At 44.0% G+C, this 22,251-nt stretch overlaps 2 protein-coding genes across 7 annotated transcripts in view; both read right to left on the minus strand.

The window, feature by feature from the left end:
• Positions 1–275: 275 nt before the first annotated feature.
• Positions 276–3,527, minus strand: OLFML3 (olfactomedin like 3). The gene is made up of 3 exons (XM_060621747.3): positions 2,964–3,527; positions 1,941–2,226; positions 276–1,616 (listed from the first exon to the last, which is right to left on the minus strand). Exons 1-3 carry the CDS (start codon positions 3,075–3,077, stop codon positions 796–798), a joined length of 1,221 nt encoding a protein of 406 aa, XP_060477730.1. The 5' UTR covers positions 3,078–3,527; the 3' UTR covers positions 276–795.
• Positions 3,528–5,006: 1,479 nt separating this feature from the next.
• The window catches only part of HIPK1 (homeodomain interacting protein kinase 1), a 51,733-nt gene continuing 34,488 nt past the window's right edge, over positions 5,007–22,251 (minus strand). For 3 of the 6 annotated variants that reach the window (XM_060621744.3, XM_060621743.3, XM_060621745.3), the window contains exons 9-16: positions 19,704–19,825; positions 18,652–18,786; positions 15,859–16,001; positions 15,278–15,460; positions 14,586–14,792; positions 12,797–13,038; positions 11,044–11,174; positions 5,007–9,945 (exon numbers count right to left, since the gene is read on the minus strand). In XM_060621744.3, coding sequence (XP_060477727.1) covers positions 9,457–9,945; positions 11,044–11,174; positions 12,797–13,038; positions 14,586–14,792; positions 15,278–15,460; positions 15,859–16,001; positions 18,652–18,786; positions 19,704–19,825 — 1,652 coding nt within the window. In that variant the 3' untranslated portion in view covers positions 5,007–9,456. Of the gene's footprint in view, positions 9,946–10,031; positions 10,154–10,184; positions 10,367–11,043; positions 11,175–12,796; positions 13,039–14,585; positions 14,793–15,277; positions 15,461–15,858; positions 16,002–18,651; positions 18,787–19,703; positions 19,826–22,251 lie in introns of those variants that run through there. The other 3 variants (XR_009607004.2, XM_060621742.3, XM_060621746.3) reach the window with 3 other exon arrangements.

Genomic DNA, 22,251 nt, shown 5'->3' on the forward strand with positions numbered 1-22,251 from the left:
AGAGTGGCTCTGGGCTCTGGGAGGGGCCGCCGTGGATCAGAGGTGGGTGTGGAGAGAAGCCTCTCGCCCAGCCTCCTCAAGTGGCGGGATTCTGTGCTTCCCCAGGCGCCTCACAGTAAAATCTGTAACTGGAGAAGTCCCCTCTCCCTCAGCAAGGAAGCCCAGCCAAGTCCCTACTGTGGCTTAAGGAGTGGCAATGGGGTGGAGGAGGAAAATGGAGGGTCATGGGGAGAAACTTGATCTGAGGGCTACCCCCAAACACACGCAGGCAGGGAGCAGTGGATGTGCCTTTTAATGCAAAATGTTGCAATACAAAACGACGTGGAGAAAGTCGTGTTCTCCAGGCGCTAAGGGGAGAAGGGAGGCAGGGCAGAGTTGAAAAATCTCCTCCCAGAACTCTGCCCACCACCCCCCCCACCACCTTCCCCCCACCCCACCCCACCCCACGTGCCCGGACTCACACTGAGGCAAGAAATACTTTTTGGCTCATTTGCTGGGGTGGCCCCCATACAAGGGTCAGAGCTCTGGGTCTTTGTGGTCTCTGGTCCGAAATTCATTGATGTAAGGCAGGAGAGGAGCGAACGCTTAGGGTCTTCTCTCTTTTAGCTCTGAAAGGATTTCTCAAGATCTAAAGTCCCACAGGAAACGAAGGGGCTGTGAGAATCTGGCTTCCATTGGCTGCCAATATGGGCTCGGAACCACAACTTGCCCACATCTGGAGAATGAGAAGCAGGAAATGGTGTGGGGATATAAATGTGTGGAGGTGAGAGAGATTCAAACCCCAAAGCTAGGTCCTCAGACTTCTTCCTCTTTCTTTCTCATCTCCAGCTTATAGACAATCTGGTAGCCGTCGTCCCAGGCGTAGAGCTGGCGCTCCCGGGGGTTATAGCGGAGACTGGCGTGGGCACCGTATCGGCGGGGGAAATAAGGGAGTGCCGCCCTTTCAGGGGTCAGCGTGCCGCTGGCATCAAAGGAGCACTGGATGCGGGCCCGGCTGGCAGGGCGGGTGTTATAGACAACGTATAGGGTCCCACAGATGACGAAGGCGGCCTCGGCATTCTCCCTGGGGCACGGGGTGTCCCACTGCTGCTCTGTGTCCAGTGTCTGTGGGTCCAACTTGGCCAGACACAAGTGCCTGTCATCTTCCCGAGTGGCATAGACAGCCCAGAGGCCCTCCTCGTCGGCTGCCAGGTCAATGTACGTGTCCGCTGTCAGCCCGTACGGGGGGATCAAACCCTCCGCCGGGAATACTGAGCTGTCCACCACCGTTCGGTTTGCCAGATGGAATTTGATGAGCTGCAAAGTGTTCTCCAACTCCCCTCCCCCTCCGGGTCCTCCGGGAGGCCTCCGGGCATAATAAAGAAAGCCACCATAGACCAGCTGCCCCGTGCCTACCCAGGGGAAGGGCACCCGGACCCGGGAAGCTTTCCGGGCAGCCATGGCAAGGGTGAAGTCCCGCAGCCTCGGGAAGACGAAGGCCGTGTCGTTCTGTGTCCCATCTAACACGTAGATCCTCTCTGTTGGCCCCATTGGATCCTTGGTCCACAGACCAGCAGGGCCACCGAACCGCTTCAGGATCTTCATTGATCTCACCTGAGAGATTGTGTAGCCACAGTCTGGAAGGAGAAAAGCACAGGGCAAGGAAATACAGGCAAGAGTTAGAGGCCTATTGTAGGAACACCCCGGGGTGGGGCCATCTGGAGGACAGTGGGCATTTGCCAGTGGATGCCTCCACTCTTACGGAGGACAGGAAAAAGGGAGCCACCGAGGCCTGGGTCCCCAGAAACTCTTGCAATGGACCTGTCATTGTAGAGACTTCCCTAAAGCAGATTCCAGAAGATAGCGCCAAAGCGGACTGGGGGACAAGGAGAGAAAAGGGGAAGCAACAAGGAAACATACAGGTTCTGAGAGTGTTAGGGGCCTGCTTTTGGACCGCTTACCTGTCAGCATATCGTACTTCTCATTTCTTCTGCCCTTGCCTTTGATCCCAGGGCCTCCGGTCACTTTCTCATCAACCTCCACACAGGGTAGTGCTGGGTTCTGGGTCTCCAGGTAGTCAACCTCCCGCTCTAGCCGGTCCACTCTCCCCGAGATGGTGTCAGCCTCAGTTCTGAGCGCCTCTCGCTCCTTCTCGGCCACCTCCAGCAGCGGCAGCATTTTGTTCTTGAAGTCCCTCAGCTCAGCAGCATGCCGGCTACTTTGGTCCTGGCACTGGGCCAGCCGCTCCTGCAGGGATGGAGGCCAGACGAGAGGCTGAGGGATTACAACTCCCAGGCAGGGAGAGGCCCGACCAGGGAGAGAGGAACAGGAAAAGGCACAAACTCAGCCAGGCATCAACTCCCTTGCAACCCCCACAGAAAGGAAACCAGATGTTCAGAGATGCTAAATGTGCAAAACGCCCGGCTCAGATCACCTAGGCCCCTACCCCCGCTTCGTGTCCTCCAGCCCATGTTCTCTGTGAGCAGCGCCACTGAGTCATCTGAGCCTCTGGGGCGGCCTAAGTGCGTGAGGGCGGGAAGGGGTCTCTGCTCCACTGTGCAGTTCTCCCCTCGGGAATCAACAGCTTCAACTTGGGAACACCAGAGACTTCAAACTGTTTAAAAGACAGGGAGCTGCAGATTCTCTGGGAACTTCCAACTTTCACAGAACCATCAGCTTGTCCTGAGACGCTTTCCCACAATGCTAGCTCCCATTTCCTTATATTCTCCACCCGCCCCCCACCCCCCTTGTATTCCATCTAATCCCAGGGTAAGACACAAAGGCCTATTTGCTTTGGAATTGCTCTGTGGACATGGGGAAGGAGGAGGGCTTGCAATTGCAAGGATATTCTTATTAAAAGGTAAGAGTTTTCTGTAGCTTCTTCCAGAGCCCCATCTTGTCATCCCCAGATCCGCAACACACGGGGTGACTCAACAGATGTGGCGTCCTTCCTGCCCGGCCCAGGAGAGAAAGGAGTCACTCACCTCTAAGGCGGCTAGTCGGCGTTCCATGTACTCCACAAGGTGGTGCTGCTGTCCTTGAAGGGGTCGCAGCCGTGACAAAAGGAACAAGATGAGGAGAGGCGTGCAGGGCCCCATGGCAGCAGGAGAAGGAGCGTGCAGTCCTGTGCCTGTTCCACTCAAGCCCGCCGGTCAGCTTCGGAGGCGGGGTGGGGGCGGTCCCTTCTCCCTTTCTGGATCTCGGATCTCTCTCACTACTCTGGAATGCTTTCACAGTCTCTTTACCTCCCCCACCCCCTCCTCTCTGCCTGGATTGATCAAACACAGATGGCCCTATGGTAAAGCAGCCAGAAGCCTTAACCACCTCCCGCCTAGGCTGTAGGCTCCCCAGGAGAGGGGAAGGAGATGAAACCCCAGGGCAGAGGCCTTGTGAGCAGTCACCCAGTAAAAGGAGCTAGCAGCAGGAGGCAGGGGTCCCAGAGTACACTCGGCAAACTCTGTTTCTGCTCCAGAATGCCTGCTTCCTTCCAGTGCTGGCTTCTTAAGAAACATCCTTCCTTAATCTTTTCCTTGCCCAGCGATAATAGCATGGATTGTTTTCTGCCTTTTCAGTGGAAGCTGGGAGCAGGGGAGATGAGGTTGGAGGGGAAGAGGTGGGGGGAAAAAGATCACAGTGGTCAAGTCTTGTCCACCTTCTTCTATAGCTCATTGGCGCCATCTTGTGATAAGCACCTGGTGTCATCACGGGATTCCTAGGGAAACCATGGCTTAGACCTCACCTCCTGTGGAAATTTTTCCACAAAGCAAGCCAAGCGGATTGAATTTACAGGGGTGTTCATAATTAAAACACAGATTAAGGGGTGCCTGGGTGGCTCAGTCAGTTAAACATCTGACTTTGGCTCAGGTCATGATCTCACAGTTCATGAGTTCGAGCCCCGCTGACAGCTGAGAGCCTGGAGTCTGCTTCAGATTCTCCCCAAATCCTCTGCTCCTCTCTCCCTCTCTCACTGCCCTTCTCCTGCTCTCGCTCTTTCAAAAATAAATAAACATTAAAAAAAATTTTTTTTAAACACAGATTAACCCACAGACTACCCACTTACTCAAGGGGTTATCCCAACTCTCTCATTTAGCTTAAGTAAGAGAATATCACTGAGATTTAAACAACTAACAACAAAAAAACCCCAGATCATTGAGAAGTCAGCAAATTAATCCTTGATTATCTGGAAGTGAGATCAACAGCAGGGCCTTTCTTTTCTACCTGAATGTTTCCAGGTATATTCTCTTACCAAAACTGGGGAATGTTCAGTGAGTTCACACTCATTTTATGCTCATTTATTTAGGCAAAAAATTTTTTTTGAAAAATCTAGATGTTGCAGTCTAAATCAAAATAAATGTATTCTGACTTCCCTGCTAATGGGAGAGAACAGCCTATTGATCATTTCTCTTGGTTATGGTCCAAAACCCTAAATGTGTCTCATTTCTATCTCCCAACCGTGACTACAGGACCCCACAATTAATTAATGGCCACCCTAGGGTCGATGTGGCCTGAAACGCATGTGTCAAAACAAATCAAACGAGTACAGCATATATTCAGAGACCTGCAGTGATCAATCTAGACAAATCTAGACAAATTTTATTCACTTTGGCATCAAGACAGATCTCATCAGAAGGGCTCCTCCTCCAAAAGGACTATGCTTCTAATAGTGCAGCTTGAAAGGAGGGAAAAATAGCATCTTCTTGTGGTGTTCTGACCTCCAGCAATGATACTTCAGATGTTTGGTGGAACGCGCTAGGAAACAAAGTTTAATTATCCCGTGTCAGAAGTTTCTGCCTCTTTCAAAGGGCCAGAACCAGACGAGCTTAAGTTAGGGCCCTGGACACTCCATTTGTGAAAAGTGTTTCCTGCCAAGCCCCGATTCGCCTCCATCGTGGAGGTTTGTACGAAAGATGGATTTGCCTCTAACATGCCACTCATGTTCGGATGCAATGCATTTAGCCACTCCAAAGATGCCATCTGTTCATCCCCTTTGCACCCCTCTAAACAGAAGTCAAAAACAGCCACATGAATCAGAAAATTTACCCATTTTATTGATGCATTGCAATTGCTCTACGTTTTACCATATTATGTAGAAAATACTGAAAATACAAGCTACTTTGTAAAACCAAAGACAAACATTGAATCCAAAGATAAACTATGTTTTACACAATGGACCCTTTTCCCGTAGTTAGTATTAAATTTTAAATATCTATTTCTTTTGTTAAAATGATTATTTTACATACTCCCTAAGTACATCTGCATTACAAACATAGCTCGATAATTCTCAGAAACTGTTTCTAGAGGCTTGTTGTAAAAGGAAGCGCACAACCAGAAAAGGGAGAAAGCAAAAAAAGTTTAAATCGCACACAATAACTAGCATATCAAATACATTTAATAAAGTTGGAATTCCATTGCAATATCAAGGATTCAAAGCAGAAATACTAACATTACATATAATGTACATATAATGTACTGCTACATGTAGTGAGATTATTTTTCAAGCTGAATCAAAACCACACATTATATAAAGTTTAGCAACAAACGACCATGTAGACATGCTGCACCATCCATCAGTTAAAACAAAAAACAAAAAACAAAAAAAAACCCAAAAACCAAAAACCAAAATAAGGAAGCAGGCTTGGGCCATTCCTGTCACCGAGAGGCAATTTCATTTCCTATCCTAAAACAAACCAACCTAACCAGCGGGTTTTTGCATAATAATGCTGAATAAAACACACATTACTGTGCTTGCCTGGCTAAGGGCAGTCGAGCTGAGCCCCTCTAGTGGAGGACGATGGATGGCCAGAACTGTTTGAAATGGAGTTTTTATTCCTGGGGCTGGTATCTGAGCTGAGCACTGACAGCAGTATCCCCTCCTGGAAGCTATTAAAGCTCTGGAGTGATCAAGTGTCCCGATGAGCCCAGAGTGGCTGTACTTAGACCGTCCCCGCTTTCCCTCTCACTCACCCTGAAGGGGAGAAGCTGGAAATACAAAGTTCAGAAAGGACTTAGAGCCTTATGCTGGTCTGAAGTTAGGCTGCTATAACCCAGGCGGGCTGCTCACCGAATTCACAGGGCTTCCCCCCGCCCTGTCAGGGCTGGCAATGTTAATAAGCCCCAGGGACAGAATCTAAAGCCACATCGAGCACATATACATTCAGCAGACACAGATGGACATTTATCTTGGTAAATCTGAAATGCCAATTTGCAGACTAAGGCTGAAAATTTCTAAAATTCTTAAAGCCACACACACAGCTAGTAAGATGATTAAGATAACCATACAAGTTCTTGGTATTTATTGTCTTTTCCCCATGAAGTTAATGAGACTCGTATCTTAACTGGTATCTACTTACTGGACAGGGGGGCAGGAGTGGAGTGTTTTGTGGTTTTTTTTTTTTCCTGCATCTCATTTGTTACAAAAACAACAAATCTTATCCCTTGTAGAGGAAAGCTAAGGAACAAAACATGTTTCTACTAGAAACCAGATCTGCCTTTGAGCAAGAAAATCAATGTGTGCTTGGCAAAAAAGGAAACAGAGATCACACACGTTGACCAGAAAACCGTATAACGCTGAGTGACGGAAACTATACAAACTGCTTGGGTATCTTCACCAATACAGTGGCGCAAACACAGCTCAACAGAATGACCAAAAGGAAAAAAGAAAAAAGAGAAAGTAGAAAACACCAACATGTTCCTGGTAGGCTGTACTGACTATGCCCCATCGTGGAAGCCCTTACTCTTCGCAATGAAGAAACTCCAAATACCTTGACAGCTCCTCGGTGCTCAGCCTGGTACAGAGCTTGCTGACCAGGCTCCATGAAATCTCCCATCTCCATCCTGCACCTCCTGACACCATCTCTACAAGGAACCAGTCCTAGACTTAGCCCTCCAGTACAAAATTTTCAATTCAGATGGAACACTTCTACATCTCAGAGTTAACCTTCTTCCCCCAAATCTTTTATGGGCAGGAAACATCCCCATCCCCAGGACCCTCCACTTGATCCAGATCCATGCAGGAGCTGAGAGTACAAGGACAATTTCACAGCCCCAAGAATGTACAAGTTGTTAAAAAGAAACCTCAACAGCCTGATGACTGAACAGGCTTTGGTTCCTTCTTAATATTCTTCACCGGCTCAGAAACCTTTCTGTGAGTTCCCGGTCACCAGCGGCATCACAAAACTCCTCCTCGTAGTATGGGGACATGGTAAGCAATACAACAGGCTCTTTGGTATAAACAGATCTGTTATAGGTTTTTTTCAACAAGCAAATATTTTACTAGGAATGTCAACTATTTGCAGGAAGGACTGCCACATGGGAAAAGGAAAAAAAAAATCTCATTCTAAAAGTGATTGCACACACTCTGAAAGAAAAGAAAAGAAAAGAAAAGAAAAGAAAAGAAAAGAAAAGAAAAAAGAAAAAAGAAAAAGAAAAAAACCACATATTTTTATATTGGCTTGACTCCTCTCACCTGCTTCCCAAATTCCCCCAGAAGCAAGGTGGCAACGCACCGTGAGAGAGAGAACCACATGGGGAAAATGCTTCTGTGAGAACCCAGCTGAGATTCCAAATTGGAAAGGGGCAGAGGTGGTGGTAAAGGAGAAAAGCTGCTGTTTTTATTTTTCAATGTCGGCAGGAAAACGGACAACAATGCATTTACACGACACAGCTACTAATCCTGTTCTGATAAATCCCAGTGAACAGCTTAGGGTCCACAAGGGCTTGCTGGTCCATCCTAAGGCAAGCTCACTGTAAACTCTATGAACCACTACATTATCATATAAGGCACTACAATAAGGGAAGGAGGAGAAAGGGAAGAAGAGACACACACTGAACAACTCCTCACCAGACACACCTGTGCAAAACAATTCCAAGGGTCTCCTCTCCTTGCAGGCAATGCCCCTGCTCATTCAACACTACAGTAATATGCTCTAATATAATTGCAATTAGTTCACATACATTCCAACAAGTATCAGTTCATTTTGGTTTAAATACAATGGAGACATCAATTCCATCTCCGGGGTAACACTGGAGGATCAGATACACACTAAATACACAATTCAAGTGTAATCACTACACATTTGATTACAAATGACATTTTGGGTTAGCAGGAAAAATTGCTTGTTATATTTTTCTAATCAATATGTACATATTTAATTATGCAAAATATTAAAACACCACCATTACAAAACTTCTAAAATATTTTTAAATTCAGTAATAAATTTTTAAAATATTTTTTGCAATTCCTACATGCACTTATTGTATAAGTCTTAATAAGAGAGCATTCAATTTGCTGCTGGCATACAAAGGAAGCTACTTTAAAGTATAAAAGCTATACACAACGTTCTTATCTGGTTTCATATTCTTTAGCTTTCTCCCCAAATAAATCACATAGAACAGAAGGGAGAGATGAGGCAAAGAGAGAGAGGTGTATTATTGAAAATTCATGTTAATCTTTAGGCAAAGCTCACCGATGCCAACAACCTTTAGGCAAAGCTCATCAATACCAGTCTCGCATAATACAAAGAGATTTTGCATATAATAAGACAATCACCACCATACAATAATAACCACCGTAATGGCTTTTCCAATAATAACATGTAAGCTGAATCAGAGAGAGAAGGACTTTTAAAAAATAACTTAAGAAGAATGCATGGTACTTCATTTAAAAAGAACACCTAGTGCTTTCACGGTAGGTATGGATTCTCTCACACTAAGTTACCAGCAAATGGTGAGCTGCCTTTTTAACACACTTTAAAATAAACACAGGAGCAACTGAGAGAATCCCAACAGTAACACAGAGAGCCGTATATAACCAGTTTTGCAAAAATAACAATTGCCCAGTACGTTTAATGTGACATGAAAACAAAACTGAAACGCTGTTAAGTCTAATGTCCCATAAAGAAAGGTAAAATTTTGAGGAGAAATGCCTGATAGTCAAATGCAGACTTGGGTGCGCTGCTCTTAAAACAGGCAAGTGAGTCTTGGTTTTCAAACAAGTACAAAGTATCAATTTCTCTTTTCTCACTTGTTACCAGATTTCAAGTCCTTCTATCAGCATTTTTCCTCTGACCAGCAATTACAATAAAACAAAGTAAAATAAAGAGGGGCTTCACTCATTTTAAAAACATTTATAGAAATCAAGTCAGAGAGAAAATATTTTTCAAAGGGTAACTTCAGAATGATCTCTCTTCCTTGGTAACTGCAGAAGATGGGCATCTGAACTCTTCCAAATACCAAAAATGCTGTCACAAAAATAAAGAATTTAAAAATAGGGCAGACTTTGGGAGACTACAACAATGCAGTCAACACGAAGACAGGTTTCCCCAGAGAAAACCCTTCTGCTTCAGTGGGCCCCTGCAGAACAAGTTGCTGGCTAAGGAGTTTCAAGAGGGGGTAAGGGAGGAGCTCATCATAGCCTGTTACTAAAGATTCTGGGCCAGGAACAGGCAGCCATGACACCTCCCTCCCTCTGCTCACCAACTACAAATAGGAATACTGGCTGATCTTGGTAGGACTCAGTGGGTATCCAGTGTAAATGGTTGAGCCTCGGGAAGACCCAATGTAGGACTGGGTGGCAAACTGGTGTTGGTACTGAGCAGGGGCCACACTGGCAGAAGTGAGAAGGCTGGGCCCAACACTGACGGGGACCTGATGCACCAGAGTGCTCGGGTGGGCGGTATAGGCTGCGGCATGCCTTGAGGAGCCCTGGGGGGAGAAGAGATGAGCAATGGAGCTGGTGGAGCCTAATGCAGCAGCAGAGGTGGGGGCAGCATACGTATACAGGTGAGGCTGGCTCGGCAGGTGAGCAGGGGCGGGGGCCAGGTGTGGGTGCCCCGTCGAGTGTAGCGGGCTGCCGTGCTGGAAGGCGTAGGGGGCTTGGGAGAGCGGGGCCACAAACGCCTGCTGCCTGCGGGGCGCAGGGTTGCTGCTTCTCTCCTGCGAGGTTGGAGCTGACGATGACTGCTGGTTCTGGAAGGAGGAAGAAGGGAGTGAGGAACCTTGAGGTCATTCTGATTCAGAGCACCAAAGGCCAAGTTGAGAGCTGAGGTTCTAACCTGTACTGCTCCTGGGCTGCCACAGCACAGAATCTCCCAGCCTGGCAATGCCATCAGAAGTCAGCCTTCATCCCTCCACCTCTCAGCAGAACAGATCCTAACCCAGCCCAGATAGCAGCAGTCTGCTCTTAAGTGTGACAGAGGCAAGGGGTTGGGGGGGGGGGGGGGGGGATCGAGAGGTCACAGGGTTACCCACTCCTGCAAGTCAGTACCTGTTGACTCAACTCACCCTATTCTGGCGCCAGTGAATTTGAATTTTTCCTAACCTTTCTTTCTTGCCATTGTTTTCTTTTGTTCTCCTCTAAGTTCTTCATATCCCTCTTGGCTTGTGGAGCCTAAAACACATGCACTAACTCGAACTTACATTTGCACTTGCATGTGCTTTTCTCTCTCACACACACAACACATACTCACTCACAGTTACCCCCTCATATACACACTTTCTCACCACTGGTAGACATCATACAAGCACCGGAATTTTAGCTGAGGAAAGAGTGAATAGTACCCTTCCCCGCTGCATAGGAGAATTGGATAGTAGGGGGCAGGGGGGGTGGCGGGGGGGGGGGGGGGGAGGAAGCAAATCCCAGACTCGAGCCAACACACAGGACTAGAACCAGTTTTTCACTGTCTCTTGCCTCAAGTAATCAGTGTGAGGCTCAGGTTATTTATGACCTGGGAGATAAAGGAAGAGAATTTGGTCTCAAAGCATGTGGTAGTACAGAACTAGGCACGGACTAAAGTATCCGAAGCTTTCTGAATGCTAGACATTTCTCTAAGCTTCCGGGATAGACTGGCAAAATCCAACAGAAAACCTGGAATGTACATCAACACACTTATAGAGGGAATAGAGACACAGCACACGCAGGTATGACGCAGGCCACAGAACACCAAACTGACTGACACAAGAGGGGCTTCATCTGGCTTTATTCAGCAGTCCAGCCAGAAGCAGGGTTCTCCAGAGAGTAACAACAGGGAGGGCCCCAAACAGAAGGCAGCAGCCCCTAGCGCTTACCTGGCTAAGGTTGAGTGGCTGCGCCGCACTGGTCCCCCCGCGTTGAGCTCGATACGCTGTGGGAGTGATACAGCATCCAGATGACTGCCCGCTCACTGAGGCCACTGGCTTGGACTTACTGCTCAGGAGACCTAAAAACGGGTCAGACCTGACTTAGTTATGAGTAGACATCTGCTCGGCAGAGTTGAGTTAAACCTCAGATGGCATCACGTTAATCAGTTCAGGTTTGTACAAAGTCTGCAAGAGTTAAGGTTTGGTGTATATCTTATTTCCTCAATTACATTTACACCAGAGAAACAAAAACTATACAACCCATTTCTTTTCTGTCTTGCTACAAAGCTCCATAAAGGATCTTCGAAAGGCTCACTTTCGTAAATATTATCTAATCTCTTGTAATGTGCAAGGCACTACTGGAAATACAAAAACCAGTAGGACATGGTCCCTACCCACAAGGGGCCTAAAGTCTTATGGAGGAAGGGGTTAAACAAGTATAGACATGACAATCGGAAGCTGAGTAAGATGCTGGTAATACTTAGGACATTTAGGTGTCAAAGGGGCTTTGAAACAAGGCTAGATCTTTTTGGGCACTCACTATCTTCAAATTCTAAGAAACTGCAGGGCAGTTATCTTTAAGCAAGATCAAGGTCAACCTGTTGCTTCCTTCTGCGGTCCCACCAGGAACACTGGAGCATTTCCTCAAGGATTTGTGGAGTAGCCTATATTCTTTGGACCCAACAGTATAAAGAGCTCCTAACAATGTTGTTCAGTAGCCTGGCATCAGGAAGTTCTGCCTTGTCTGCAATGGGACAGCTGCCTATTTCTGAACCCTGTTTATGTCTCCGGCAGTAGCATAATTCACAGTAAGTCACCAACTCATGTAAGTGCAGCACAGATGGCTATACTGGCACCAAAAACTGAAGCTCCCCTCCTTTGGTGTAGAGAGCTGTCCCTGTCTAGAGCTGCCTAGACAAGAACTACACTTCCCGGGCCCCCTGGCCTCTAGGTGGGGCCATGTGATTAGTTTCCACTCTTTCCAGTGCTAAAGAGGTAAAGAAATGTGGGTCCCTCCTCCAAACTCTTTCTCCTTCTCATTGGAGGCTGAGGATTTCTGGGCTCTGATCCTTAACTCACCACAGGCCCATCCAGAAGGAGCACTAGCTCTGGGAAGTCATGTGAGGAAGAAGGGAACTTCTATTATGTCCCCAAGGGAAATGTGGGGCTTGCTGTTACAACTAGCTTTACCTGATAACTGGACCAGAGAGCCTAAGCCCAGCACCTAACTGCAGAAAGGATGGTGGAAATTAGGTTGATAATAAAAACCACAAAAGTATCACTGCTATGACATGGGTAAGAAAAGATCTAAGTACATATCATTTTCTTAAAAGATCTTTTGCAGTCATTTTTAATATTATCAGTTCCTAGTCACACTGGATTGTCAAATTCAAATTACCTGTGGCAAAAGAAAAAAAAAAAAAAAATTACCTGCTAATTCTTCTGGCCATACAATGGCTCTGGTCTGCCTTCTCCCACCAACAGTGAGTATATTACTGGGACTACAAAATTCACTTTTATGTTAATCCAAACAAAATAAACATAGTATGATAAACTGATTGCCGAAAACAATTTCACACGACAAGCAACTGATTTCTGAATTAAGTAACTGGTCTCTACTATTGGCATAAGTAGGTCATAGCAACATATTAAGGGTACACACGTCAAAGGAGAATTCAACCGTAGCTGTGAAGATGCTCACCTGAGGCCTGGGTTGCTACTGTGCAGTCACCAAGCTGAGTTTTCAGAGGAGGCACAATGATGGTGCGGGTGCCAGCGCCATCCCCCACAACTCTGCTGGGCCCCTCCACAAGGGGTCCACTATTGCCCCGGAGAGCACTCAGCGTATCAGTGGAATACGGGCTGCTCAAGGAAGAGTCAGAGTCTGGAGAATCATTGACAGTGACATAACTGATGACGTTAGACCTTGCCTTCAGGCCAGAGCTGAGGAGAAGAAAATACGTGAAAATTCAACCCGTTTCTGGCAGTGTTTCTTTGATAATCTCCGGTCCTCCCATGATGACAATGATGACGATGACGACTATGACAGTAGAATAATTCTAGCAGCAGCAAACTTCTGAGTGCTTATCATGCATCAGGCACTATGCTTACACTCTACATACTGTCTCACCGAATCCTCACAACACTTCTATGAAGTTGGTACTATCACCCCCGTTTTGCAGATGAGGAACCTGAAGCACAGAGATTAAGACACTTGGCCAAGGTCACTCAGTGATGAGCGGTAGAGCCAGGATTCAGAGCTGGGACACAATGATGCCAGCACACGTCTCCTACACCTCTTCCACGGCCCCTTTGCCATTTCCGCTCCTGATTGTCTCCACAGTATTCTTCAGTCACCACTCTTCCCCACAGCATCCTGCTAGGCTGTAAATGGTACCTTAGTATGTCTAGTCAAACTTCTCACCACACTTTTTTTTTTTTTAAGTACTTTCACAAACTGAACCCCACCTTCCTAATTTTCCTGATTTTTTTTCAATAGGCTTGGCTCCAGTCAAAGCCATCCTGCTGGGTTATATAATTTTTGCCACTATAAGGCCACTTTTCCTCACTGGAAAGTTTACTTTTCTTCCCCAGATCAGTTCAGAAACCGCTTTCAAAACTTCAAGTCCACTTGCCATTTGTAAATACCATGTGTAAACAGCTCTCTTGAAGTACTTCATTCTAAATTTGCTCTCTCATTTCATTTAAGCTTCATTTATATATAACTTTGTAAAGTCTCATAAGTTACTGTCATGTGTGAATCCTACCTCCTCAGGGAAACACGGGGTTATTCTCTCTTCTCTCCTCTAACACTAAAGGACCAATGAAGAAAGCAACATAGAACAATCAAAGCAGTTAACTATGCGAGCACTAAGAGAGAGGTGCATGTAACAGTTCTTGAACGTATCCACTCTCTCTTGGTTAACTGCCCAGTTAAGAACTTGGATTAAGGTGCTGAGATAAGAGGAAATTATCTGGTACTTATATTCTTCAATTTTCAGACCATATGGCAGAAGGAGAAAAAGAAGGTAGCCCTACTCAAAGTTCCACCTCTTCCAAAGAGGCCTTTGCAGATTAAGAAATTACAAATAACTTCCTATCTACTGATTTGTTTCACTGTTGTTTATATGCTTCTGCTATGGCATCTATTTTCAGACTCTAAAGGTCCTTAAAAGCAGGGGATCATGTCTATGGTATAATGTGCATTCCAAACCAGAGTAGCTGAATATGAAGCAACTTAATATCCACTTTCTAGCCAACATAACTGAAAGACTGACGCTCAGTCTTGGAACATGTCAACGACATGTCAGTCAACATGATGCTCAGTTATGGAAACTTGAGTGTTCTGACTCATGCGTCCAAGGCCATGCTTCCAAATACCTTTTTTCAGTCCTTCCTTTCAATAGCCCAAACACCTGCCGGGAGCCACGAGTCTAAGACTTAAGGGTAGGAGCCACTGAGCCAGGGAACCATTTACCTATCTTACTTACCTATTGGGCTTATACTTGTTGTCCTCTTCCTCATCAGTGTCACTGCGGATGGTGATGACACTCACAGGAGGGCTGGGAGTATCTGGAATGATGATTGGCTGATGCTGATCTGAGACCGGGACTAGAGAGTTATAAGAAGATGTGGTACGGAGGGGACTGCTCCCAACCAGGGAATAGACTTGAGAAGGCAGAACATCCAGAGAGGACCTGTGGAAAAAGGTCACATGAAAGACCGCTCAGTTCTTGACCCCCAAAACTATCCATCTTTCCCTAGAACTCTTTCCAGCTTGCTTTTTGATTCCTTTTTTACCTGATCATTAAGCCAATACACTTAACTACAGAAGTTCCAATAGCAAATAAACTAACCGCTCTAGTCAGGATTTCCGGGGACAACAACCCTAAAATACAACACACATTTTGGGTATGCCCATGGTTAAATCTCACCCTGTGGAGTGACCAGAGAAACAGACACATTGGCCTAAAGAAGGCCTGGGTTCAGAGGGGCAGCAGAGAGAGGCTCTGCGTATTCAGGACACGCCTGATACGCGTGTCCAAGCAGAAAGGTTAGCTCCGGCACACATGGCAGCTACCTGCTGCTTCACACCACAAGCATCCGTACCACAGCGCTTTAAATGCTGGCGGCATCTCTCCCGTACTGGCGATTTTGACCATCAGCTCTCACACAGACTTACTTAGAAGAGACTGGAGCAGACTGCTTATTCTTCTTTGAAGGGAGGGAACCGGATTGCTGCTGTCTGACAACATGGGCAACACCAACATTCAGGGGCTGAGCAGTGGCCAGTGTCACATGGTTCGTCAGCAAGGACGGCTGCTGCATGATAGTGCTGTACTGGCTGCCATGAGAGTGGGCATTCCTGTATCAACAGAAACACACACAGAAGACTGAATGCCTAAAACACTGGGACATGAGGACCAAACAGGCATTAAAAGCAATTAAAACAACCAAACAGAGCTGCATTTTATTTTTAAAATTGGGCACCTGGACTACAAGGCTCTAAGTTTTCACCATATGGTTTCTTATTGCATAAGTCTTTACATCTGAAGTAAATGATTCCTGATCTCGGAACCTACTGTCTTCCTGTATTCAAAGTTTTCCCATTACCCCATCTCCGAGACCAATAAGGTTCTTTTCTTAAAGAATCTGAAACAGAGATACATCTCTCCTTTATCTTCGTCCCAGTCATCATCAAGCACTCCTACCCTAAGGGAACTACGCTTGCAAACATCCCAGAGAGGAACACAGGATACTTGCCTCCAGTCTGTGAGCTGCTGGCCACTGCCCATGGCCTCTGGAATCACTGCTGTGGGCTGGACAGAGTTGTGCAGAGCTACCCCAGGCAACTGTTGCCAAGTTGAAGGCAGGAGAATTTGTTGGGTTCCTCCAGGCCAAGCCTGCTGCAAGGAAACACACACAAAAAGATCCAGACTTGACTCATTCTTGGCTTTTTCTTTTGTTTTTTAGATGAAAGAAAAATTCATATCTTTAAAGAAGTGGCTTGTAGATTGTTAACTTGCAGAGATCAAAAAAGAAAAGTCAGAGGGGCTCAAGGTTACAAGTCTTGTGAAAAGGGAAAGAGAACATGTTGCTTTCTCTCAGCCACCTCTGTAACATGACCACCAGGGTATTAAAGAAAAGAGGATCCCTGTGGTTAAGAGTTCCTATTATACTGTAGAGCAAAGGAGTCCGAAAGTTCAGAGGTAAGCTCTGGTTAAACGATGGAGTATCATTTTTGCAACGATTCTAACAATATCCCTAGAAAGAGTTAAGACAGCTCCCTTGAGATTAAAAATAAGAATTTAAAATTTTAAGTGCCAATCAGTTAAGACATGAGGTCAATTCAACCCATAAAACAGAGGGGAGAATTGTGCCTTTTTAAAAGGGTAGAACTTGGAAAATGGAGCCAGATGTGGATGACCAAAGGCCAAAATCCTTTGGCCAACAAGCTTATGCCAGCAAAAGAAGGCTAACTTCATCATATACGGCCACGTGATAAATTAAATAAGGCAGCAATTAAAATATTTATGAAATAGATGCAGAGAGCACCATATTTTGTTCTTAATAGTTACCTAAAATATACTGTTTAAGGTATCATCTGCAGAAACATACTTCAACATAAAAACTAATCACTATAAGAAAATACATCATTTCTAGTTTTTAACAAGCACTTGCCATAGACAGCAACAAATATGTTTTCTGAACTTCTTACAGAAATTCTGGCATTTTCTGAAAAAAAGGGGAACAGATTTGAAAGTTTCCTTTTTAAACTCAAATTCTACAGTACAATCACCTACAATGCTTGGGTACATATGGTTCTTTTCTTGAATTTCAAACTGCAAGGCCATCAACACACTGTTTTAAAAATATTTCTGCAAGTAACAGATCCACTTGTTACAAATACCGGTTCCAAACAAGAAGCCTTCAAAGCAGAGAAACTGCAAACACGTCTGCTATCATAAGCAGAATTTAAAACAAAATAAAACATAACAAAAAATAAGAGAAGTATGTTAAGTCACACCATGCGTCTTTCCATAAGCCAACACCTGCACAAGACAAAGCATGTAGTTTAATACAGAGCAAGAAATAACATTCCAACGTGAGGCAGAAATCTGGCGTTCCAAGCGACGAACTGTTTTGACAGAGGAAGAACAAAAATATGCAAAGCTTAGCAAATGACTAGTGCAAACTTAAGAGAAGCAGCAAAGGAGAAGTATCAACTGACATTCTCAAAACTATAGGTGAGCAAGTTAAAACCAGTGGCTTGGATCAATCAAGCTGGAAATATATCTAACTTCCCTGCACTCAGGTTTTATGCTTATGCTATAATTCATGTGGAAGTGGACAAAGACTTTTAAACTAAAAACCAAACAAACTCCAACAACCAAAGTGTGTCTCTGGAAGTGTTTACACTCACACGAATCCTTGAGAAACAACAAAAGAAATGTAAAGCCACTTTGAAAGATGTAGATATCAGTATTCAATAGTATTGATAAGGTTTTCAAAAGCTTTCCTACTTTTCAATTTCAAATAATGAAATGCCGGATGTCCAATAAACAATTCTAACTCCCCCAAATAAACCAAAACACATCCAAAGATCACTCTAAAGGTTACAAATCCTGAAATACACCTCCAAGTCCTACTTGTTTTTCCTGTCTCTAAGCCCCATACTACTACATTTGCTGCTGTATTTAATAACTTTTCCCCAGGACTTTTATTAACAAAGGTCTTGTATTTGCATAAAGTTTTTCAGCCATATTTTTGCCTTTGTATAAAGACCTATTTGTAAGGTAATTAATTTCTCCATAAACTCCTAAAAATGAGCTCACCTTTAATCTCAACCAACAAATGAAATATCTAAAAAGATTCTAAAGGGGATATCTTTACATGGAAAATATAAGCTGCCACACGGATCACAAGTGGCAAAAAGAGTTATCTTCATATGTTCGTATTAGGAAAGTTAACATCAACTGGTAAAGCAATACATTAAGAGCATCTTAAACATTTCTACGTGCACAAAAGTTTTAGAAGCTTAAAATAGCAAATAAAGAAGGAGGCTAACTTGCCAAGGAGTTCAAATTTTGGCCATCCGGATACCTGTAGCCGAGCCAAACTAAAAGCCATTTCCTTCATTCTCAGGGATCAGAGGGTAAAAGGGCAGAAAACAGATAAGTCTTGAAGCTCTTCTGAGGCTACACCAAGAGCTTTTATCACACTAGGCTGGCAAAGAAGAATAAAGGGACCTGGCTCCTTACAGAGCCACACTGATTTTCAGAGTTAAACAGTGCTTCAGGAAATGTTGGGGAGGAAAACAATGAGACATTAAAGATGTAGCAAGAACACAGCCACAAGATGGCACATGCTTCCATGCCCTCTGCAAAGACTAAGTTAAAAAAATTTTTGTTTGAAAAATGAGAAAAACCAGAGGAAAACAGAACAAAAACAAACAGGAAAAAAGAAAAGAAAAGAAAAGAAAAGAAAAGAAAGAAAGAAAGAAAGAAAGAAACCAAAGAAACTCCGTTAGTAACACAATCAAGTGAGGGGAATTACCAGTACAGCGGCAGTCTGTTCAACCAGCGCCGGCCGGCCGGCTGCGCAGCTCAGAGTAAAGGGCACCGCGTACTGCGGTGTGATGGTGGCTACTTGAGGGTGAAGAGTTGCTACCATTAGTGGTGTGCAGCTTCCCTGAAACGTAGATTAGGCAGGTGAGTGAAACAAACACGGAGGCAGGTCATCTGGATTCAGAAGGGTTTCTCACTCCCCCCAAGATATTACCAACAAGTAGGAATTTCGTATCACCTAAAATGCACGTACAAACACAGCTTTCCCCTTCAGCTCTGCACAGCGTCAGCCCACTGGGTCAAATGTCAGTGGCCTAAAGCAATAAAGTACGGGAATCCTTCTTGGGCCAGATTCAGAGGATCAGTTAAAACTCCGTCAACAAAGGCACGTATTAAGAATTCCCCTTCTTCCTCCTCACAAAATAAGGGTTTTGGACCTCCAGATTTCCTGTGTGTCATGGGCCACAAACATTTACACACAGAAAACTGAAAATGTGGTATCTGTTGCTTATATGAATATTTCGTGATTCTCTTGCCCGTCTTAGTTGCATGTTCCATGGCACGTAGAAAGTGTTAATAAGGCTTTCTACAGCCCAGCTAAACACACAGAATGAAGGAATTGTAATACTCGAAGAGGCATCCTGATATGATCCAGCCTCTCCGCCATGATGTAATTCTGAAAGAGTGAGCGAAGGGGACACTAAAGGGAACCAAAGGGGAACGCTTCATATTTAGAATCGAGATGTTGCTATGTATGTACAAAAAATTAACTTCATCCCACAAAATCTGAGGCAATTCACTCAGAACATGATTTCTCAAGGTCTGGGTATTTATCCACATAAATCTAAGGAAGACACCAGCAGAGCTTCAATAGTGTTAGGTATGAGTCATCATTCTATTATAGAGGTTTCACCTGAAGTCCACTGAATCATGACCAAGAAAGATCTTACAGTCAAAGCAAATACCATCTTCCAGGACAAAATATCTGATTCTCAGTAGTGCTTCAGCAACATCGAGTATCCAAGCTGCTACAGCTTTTACCTGCGTAAGAACTCCCGACTGTATCTGCAGTGGCTGAGCAGCTGGCGCCTGGGGTACAATCGGCACCGCGTTATCCATCCTCACAGGGAACCCAGAATGCTTTGTTGTTGCTTGTAGTCCAGCTGTAGAAAACACCACCACAGTTAAACTGCTTTGCTGGGTCTGCGGTGTTGTTTGTTTAGGGGCTTTTGTTTGTTTGTTTTTAGCTTTTCTGTTCAAATAATCCATCACCCAGGTTAGCTGTACACACTTAAGACAAAGGAGTTTCATAGAAGTCTAGGGAGTTAAGAAAAGGGAGACTGGTTTGGCTCCCTTCAGGTTAAATTAATGGGAAAATGTCTGATACAAGAACGGATGGTTTAAGGGAACTCTAAAATTTTTTTTTACCCTACAACACTTATAATACTCATCCTATTCACATTAATAGCATAGGCAAAAGCAAACAAAAAACCTATACTTAAGTTGCATTCACCTTTTAATTCATTGGGGGAGGGAAAAAACTTGGGTTTTTAAAATGTAATTTATTAAAAGCAACAACTTGAATATAATTTTAACTTTTGCTTAATTATGACTCTTAGTTAAGAAAAAATACGAAAAGCTCAAAAATTTATCACCTGAGTTACCCTTTGAAGATGTTTTACCTTACTCCTCAGAAAATATAACCCAGTTAACAAGTTACTTACACATATTATCTTTAACTGGTATGTGGACTGAAGAAATTATAACCCAGGATAAAAAATATTAAAAAGGAGTCATTTTGGTTTACAGAAACACTTTTTTCTACTTATTTTAGAAATCTACTTTTGCTATTGACAGCGTTTTAGTAAGGCTCTTCTGCAACTAACTATGGAGAGGTAAGAAAATTAAGAACTTTTTGCTGCCTTTAAAACAGTGACCATATCTATCTTTTTATTCATTATGCTCTGAGCACAAATGCTGAATAAATCCTTCCTACAAATCAGAATTTCTCATTCAGAAGCAAAGATATTTCTCCTTCTTGTCAAGCGTTGAGAAGAGACACTTCAACTTCCTTTTAAACCTGCCCTATCTGCCTGGGTGGCTCAGTTGGTTAAGTGTCTGACTCTAGCTCTGGTTATGATCTCACAGTTTGTGAGTTCCAGCCCCATGCGGTGTCGGGCTCTGTGCTGACAGCTCAGAGCCTGGAGCCTGCTTCGGAATCCCTGTCTCCCTCTCTCTCTGTTCTTCCCAGCTCATGCTCTGTCTCTCTCTCCTTCAAAAATAAATACAAATTTAAAAAAAAGCTTTTTAAACCTGCCCTACCAAAACCCTCAATGTGGAGAATTTAAGTTTCTATTACCCACTAATGGAAGTTTCTCTAATTCACTAATTCCTGCATTTTTGTTAAGTGGGGACACAAACATTTTCTTTTAATTAGAGATCTTCTTCAGTGACATTTTCTAACCCATCGCTAATTTCTCTCAACATTGTTATGGAGATGCCAAATAAGCATAACTCCTAAACTCTAACACTGTAGGTTTTCAGCAAGTCTTCTAATTTTCTATTTCAGTGACATACAAGTATTTTAGAAGATCTCATTCTGGAAAACACAATCCAGGAATACACAAAGTAAGAGAGACAAGTCAAATCAGAATTAAAACACTCTTAACAATAACTTTTTTTTAAAAGTGCTTCTTACATAAAAATAAAAGGTAACAAATCCAGATATCCACATAAAAAAATCTGCCAGCCATTCTTCATAAGGCTATGCTATCTAATAGGAAAGCTAAGCAACATCAAAATTCTTGTCTAAATTCCCACAACACTACGAGACAACATTATTGTCATAGACCTCCTACAACTGGGCAGGAACAAAGGAGGTAAAACTTAGGAAGAAATGTTCATGATAGAAGTTCACCTAGGAGTCCCAGAATAATGAAGTAAAAGGGGACAAAATTACAGAATAATAGTTACCACTGAGCAAAATGTAGATCTATTTTGGGCAATCAGAATAGTACAGAAAGTAATATTTATAGTACTGACCTACAAATGTAACTAAATAAGTAACAGATTGCTATTGTAATTTAGGCTAAACCACAGCAGTTAAGCTAGTTTAAAACTAGCTTCTTCAGGAAACTACAAGTGGAAACAACCAATTACTAAAAGTAACACTTTTGGAAGGTTCTCCCTGAACCCTGAACTAAGAAATGATTAAAGTTTTGATTTGTTTTGTTTTGTTTTTGATGAATACAACTTGTTAAATAAAAATCCATGGAAAGTATGGGAGGAAGAATAAAACTGTCTAATTGATGAGGGTCTATTTTTCTCTAAGTATAGCATCTTGTAACAGAGCAGATGGTAAAAGAAAAGGAGGCGACCTGGAATATAGGACTGCTGGGCAGAATCCAGCATACGGCTGTGGGTGCAAATCAACTGACAACTCTTAACAGCAGAGTTTAAATACTGAGAGGTGGTACAGAATACTTCAAAATGCATAAGCTACCCCACCACCTGGGTTCAAACCCCAGGTGCATAACCCCACCGCCTGGGTTCAAATTGCAATTCCACCACTAACTAGTTATTAAGTCTT

The sequence above is a fragment of the Panthera onca genome, chromosome C1, assembly GCF_046562875.1.
Source record: "Panthera onca isolate mPanOnc1 chromosome C1, mPanOnc1 haplotype 2, whole genome shotgun sequence".
In the NCBI taxonomy this organism is placed as follows: Eukaryota; Metazoa; Chordata; class Mammalia; order Carnivora; family Felidae; genus Panthera; species Panthera onca.

Bases quoted from the DNA above. Each gene is read 5' to 3' on its own strand.
- OLFML3 (XM_060621747.3), bottom strand. From the start codon at position 3,077: ATGGGGCCCTGCACGCCTCTCCTCATCTTGTTCCTTTTGTCACGGCTG. The intron at 2,227-2,963 runs GTGAGTGACTCC...CCATCCCTGCAG, and splicing joins GCCGACTAGCCGCCTTAGAG to GAGCGGCTGGCCCAGTGCCA. The intron at 1,617-1,940 runs GTAAGCGGTCCA...TTCTCCTTCCAG, and splicing joins GAAGTACGATATGCTGACAG to ACTGTGGCTACACAATCTCT.